The sequence below is a fragment of the Mus pahari genome, chromosome 3 (genome assembly GCF_900095145.1).
Source record: "Mus pahari chromosome 3, PAHARI_EIJ_v1.1, whole genome shotgun sequence".
Taxonomy (NCBI): domain Eukaryota; kingdom Metazoa; phylum Chordata; class Mammalia; order Rodentia; family Muridae; genus Mus; species Mus pahari.
Genome location: NC_034592.1, coordinates 110,778,805 through 110,783,904, shown reverse-complemented (window position 1 = coordinate 110,783,904; position 5,100 = coordinate 110,778,805). Strand labels below are relative to the sequence as shown.

Below are 5,100 nucleotides of genomic sequence, written 5' to 3'. Positions count from 1 at the left end.
ACTCTTGGGAGTTTTGATGTTTGTACACAATGTGAAACTACCACACCACTATGACATCTACCATCTCAAAAGCCACTTCACGCCCCTCAGTAACCCCCTCTTCCATCCCTACACAACCATTTCTACTACTATAGTTTGTACTTCTGGGAACTTTCATATCTCGTTTTAAGGAAGCCTGGCTTCTTTCCCTCAACACAACTATTCTGCTAAGTAGCACTCTCTAGTTCCTTTCATTGCTAAGAAATGGATGGTCCGGATACATCCATCAATGCCTCCTGAGGCCAGGGCGTCCATGGGTCTGTTCACCTGGCCATCTCTACACTTTTGCTTGCAAGTGTTACTCCTAGCTACATTTCTCTGCATGTCTTTGAGAAACTTACACAGCAGGAAAAAGAGGGAGGCTGCATCTAAGTAAAACCCACACTCAGCGCATCGTAGTCTAACTGCTAGAGACCAAAGATAAAGGAGAAAGAAAACATAGTACCTAAAGAGGAGCAGAAATAAGCAATGCACCCAACTTCTCAGAAAGTATGAGAGAAATACTGAAAACTATCCAAACGGATGTCTCATGGACCTACAATTAAGCAAAGAGTCAAAGAAACAACAACAGGCTTTGTTCCAATCAACCTGCCTGGTAAGCTAAGATACAAAAAAAACGAAGAGATGGGGGTCAGAACCACAGACTTATGTTAACAACAAAAACAACAAAAAACTTTAATTTTTCTTATTAGATTTAACAGATGTTTGTTCAAAACCATAATAGCAACAGTGACTCAATGAGTGTTGCTCAGGTTTATGAGGCCTGAATGAATGGCAACAGGAGCATGGGGGGAGGGGGCAGGAACCTAATCCTCCATTGCCTTAAGGCACCTGTCTAAACTAGCTACAAAGCAGGATGGCACGCTTAGGGGAGACCTGGATCAGTTGTACTCAAGAGCAACTACTAAAAAAGAGGGAAAAAAAAGTGTAATTGATATTGGCAGATACTGGCTTCACTACATTACAGCCACTTTATATGTCATGACCTAAAAATGCCAATTAAAGGTAAGTAAGGCAAGTCTGTCAGAGAAGACAAAAAACAAAGCAGACCAACAAACAGAAAACCCAGACCTGATGTTGTATCTGATAGGAGATTTGTATCTGTACTACACAACGAAGAGCAAGGACAGCTGATAATTAAAACACAAATAACCCAAATTTTTAAATGGACAAAGGACCTGAACTGGCCACATGAACACCTGATAAGCCGACGAGGACAACGACACCATTTGCTTTTAGGTGAAGATGACAGACACACTTCAGACACAGTGGGATCACTACCACCTAGAGACCAGCAAACACAGTGGAGGGCGAGGCCCTGGCACAGTAGTTATGGACAAAAACAGCACACAACTGCGGGGGGACTGCCTGGGAATGGCTCGGCGGGTCAGGCTACCCAGCTTCTCTGTAAAATGTAGTTGAAAACATTCATCTGCGGATGACTCGGCAACAAGCACAACCTAAGTGTCACAGCAATGGCTGTCATGCACGTTACTACTATTAGCTATCTCCTAATTCACTTACTAGTTTAAATAACAAATTGTTCCTGATACTTGCATGTAACATTCCCATCACACTGCTATATACCATGTGCTCTGTAAAACAAATCTATAATTATTTATTTGAAAACAAAGAAGGTTGGACTTTTTTTAAAATAAAAAAGGCAGCACATCCAGGTGAGGGGTGGCGTGTCCTCCGGGTGCTGTCAGCACAAGCACTGGCTGGGGCTGGCCTCCCGGGAGGCTTAGGTGGCAGACCTCTTTAAATTAAACCATACAGAACGCTTCAGTCCCTGCGTGGCCTTCACATCTTGCCAGTCCAGTTTGGTATCAGGAACCTCAGGTTCCGGCTCCGGCTCCTTACTCAAGGCCCCATGTGGGGAGGCCACCACAATGGGCAGAGGCCCACATTCCTCCCGGAATTCCACCACGTGGAGACCCTTTTTATCGGCCAGATGTTGGTGGGTTTCCTGGAAAACAGCAGGAGGAGAACAGATTAGATGTGTGAAGGCCACCTGAAACTCAAGGGTCAGGGCTTGTCAACTGGAAGGAAGCCAGCATCAAGAGCCCGTGAAGCTTGGGAAGAGAAGTAACTATTTGACTTGATTTGGGAAATGTGTGTAGCCAGACTGGGAGGGTGTGTCCACCCAGACTTACCTCAGCCTAATATCAACCCACAAACTAAGATGGAAGAAGGCCCATCTGCCAAAGCCACAGGTTACCAGCCAGCCTCACAGTTACAAACCATTCCCTCCATAACGGGAGGAAGGACCATGAGCCAGGCCCCACTGGAGAGCAACTCAGGGTCCCATCTCTGGGAGGACATGGCACTCTTTGCTTCCATGGCTACACCAGACGAACTGCACCACTCAAGGAACTTTTAAATGCTTCATGGACTTCTTCAAGTTTAAACTTCAGTATTTAGAAAGTCAGTGATTTCATTGTTCTATCATAAAAGCATGCTTGGTCTATGAAAATGTCAAATGATAAGAGAAAGTCCACTTGCTAGTTTAATCCTATTTGTTGGGTTGGTGAAGCACCTAGGGCCGCTCCATTCGGGAAGAACACGGTCAGTCTGTGTTACCCATGCAGGGTTCACACTGACCTGAGCTAACTGGAACTAAGACCATTTACAAGCAAGGATGTATTTCCTAAGAGATGAGAGCTCTGGGTTGTGTGGCTAGGCCCGGGCCTGGCTTCAAACCCCTCTGCCTCACTAGGAGAGGTACAGAGGAGGCCACAACAGCACAGTCTGGGACATAGACTTGGGCCTTTCCACCCAGGTTACCTGGCGGGCAAGCCCATGGAAGAGGCCCCGGGTGAGGTTGAGCATGTTCATGGACCCAGTGACCCTCGCATACATGTCCTTGATGCCGATGAGGCGGCAGATGGTGATAATGGCCCTGTGGCAGCGGAGGCCGTAACCTGGAAGAAGATCAAAATAAAACACCCAACAATTCTCCTAGAGAAGGTCTCACTTAATCTGCTGTCTTTCATGTGGCTCTGACCTCTGCATTTAGAGAATGTGCCTAAACCAACTCTCTAAAAAATAAGGCAACACAAGCCACAAACAGAAGCCACGTGATTTAAATTTTTTTCATAGATGAATTAAAGTTGTTTTAAGCAATATATTTTATAATTCAATTGATCCATATAATTATCATTTAAAAATGTACTTCATATGAGAGACTGTACACTCTTCTTCATAGGAAATGTGGTGTGTATTGATCTGCGTGATCTCAGCAGCCACATACTAAGTCCACGATCACCTACTGGCTGGCAGCCACTCTGTGGAACAAAGTGGGTCTTGCATGAATAATTACAGCTGAGAAGCAGAAGGCACATTCTGATGTGAGCCCTTTGTTTTGTTTACAGGAGGGGCGGTGCTTTACCCCACAGCTCTAGCAGAACTGTATTAGAAGCTCTGATACAAAATTTAAATGTTTTAACTTCTCAGACTCAAACTTCTAGAGATTTGTAGAATTAGGGATACATGAGACCATCTTTACTGTAGAATCATAGATGAGAAGTGAAGGAGAATGTGTCAGCATCTGGGGAATGACTGTCACAGCCCCTCTGTGACAGCCACAGAGGCAGAAGAGCCATTTCTGCATGCCCAGTGCTTTGACAGAGACCTCACAGAAGATGGCACTAAATGTGGAGGAGGGTCCGGAGACACAGCTTAGTGGTTATACTGTCAACTTGACACAAGCTACAGTCATCAGAGTGGTGGGAACCTCAGGTGACAAAATGCCTCCAGAGGATCAAGAAAGGTGACAAAAAGGGACAGAGGTCTGGACTGCTGCAGGCTCTCTATGTTTGTCAACAAACAGTGAGAGCTGGTTACCTCTGGGTTGTCTCTTCATCCGGATCTGCGTCCTTTTGAATCTTAGTGAAATATCGTGGAATACTGGAGGTAAAAACAAGCACAAGAAGGTTCAGGTGTGAGGTTTGGATGGCTCTGCAGCCATCACAAAGCAATGCATCCTGGCGCTGGCCTGGCAGCACACAGGCCAAAGAAAGGCAAAGTGGTCTCCACGTCAGATCTATTTTTACATTTCATGCATAACAGAGAACACAAAAACATCTTGTGACACAGTCTGCAGTGGCCACACTCCTGCAGACCTTAGGAGAAGTGACACAGTCTGCAGTGGCCACACTCCTGCAGACCTTAGGAGAAGTGACACAGTCTGCAATGGCCACACTCCTGCAGCCCTCAGAAGTGACACAGTCTGCAGTGGCCACACTCCTGCAGAGCTCAGGAGAGGTGCCCCATGCTCGCCCCTCACTCACTTGTATGTCCTTCGTATCGTTCTATGTAATGCAAATAATGAATTGCTCGGTTCTTTGCCTAAAAAAAAAAAAAAAAGACAGGAAAATCTTATTTTGTTGGCTAGTTGGGAATGGTTGTACACACTTTTAATCCTAGCACTCAGGATGCAGAGGCAGGCAGATCTCTGGAAATTCAAGGCTAGCCTGATCTACACACTGAGTTCTAGGACAAACAGGGCTATTTAGAGAGACCTCTCTTAAAAAAAAAAAGAAAAGAAAATTGTTTTTGTTGGTTCAACCTTTGAGTCACGGTTGTGCTATATATTTTCTCAAACTCAAAATATTCCTGCCATAGCCTCTCAAGTGCTGGGATTAAAGAAGAATGTCGCCATGTTGCGCTTCTTGTTGGAGTTCAAAAACATCTTTTATAATTTTGTTTGTTTGTTTTTGTTTTTGTTTTTTGAGACAGGGTTTCTCTGTATAGCCCTGGCTGTCCTGGAACTCACTCTGTAGACCAGGCTGGCCTCAGAAATCCCTCTGCCTCTGCCTCCCAAGTGCTGCGAATAAAGGCGTGTGCCACCACCGCCCGGCCTTTTTTTTTTTTTTTTTTTCTTTTTTTGGTTATAAAATATTTTATTACAAGCAGTTCTACTGTACTGGCTAGCTTTGTGTCAACTTGACACAGCTGGNGTTATCACAGAGAAAGGAGCTTTAGTTGGGGAAATGCCCCCATGAGATCCAGCTGTGGGGCATTTCCTCAATTAGTGATCAAGGGGGAAAGGCCCCTTGT

The 5,100-nt window shown here is 45.1% G+C and overlaps 1 protein-coding gene across 1 annotated transcript in view; it reads right to left on the bottom strand.

Moving 5' to 3' along the window:
- Nucleotides 1-1,633: 1,633 nt before the first annotated feature.
- Nucleotides 1,634-5,100, bottom strand: part of Mrps5 (mitochondrial ribosomal protein S5) — a 15,671-nt gene continuing 12,204 nt past the window's right edge. The window contains exons 9-12 of the mRNA XM_021193871.2: nt 4,332-4,389; nt 3,886-3,948; nt 2,827-2,963; nt 1,634-2,008 (exon numbers count right to left, since the gene is read on the bottom strand). Of these exons, the coding sequence (XP_021049530.1) occupies nt 1,784-2,008; nt 2,827-2,963; nt 3,886-3,948; nt 4,332-4,389 (483 nt within the window). The 3' untranslated portion in view covers nt 1,634-1,783. The remainder of the gene's footprint in view (nt 2,009-2,826; nt 2,964-3,885; nt 3,949-4,331; nt 4,390-5,100) is intronic.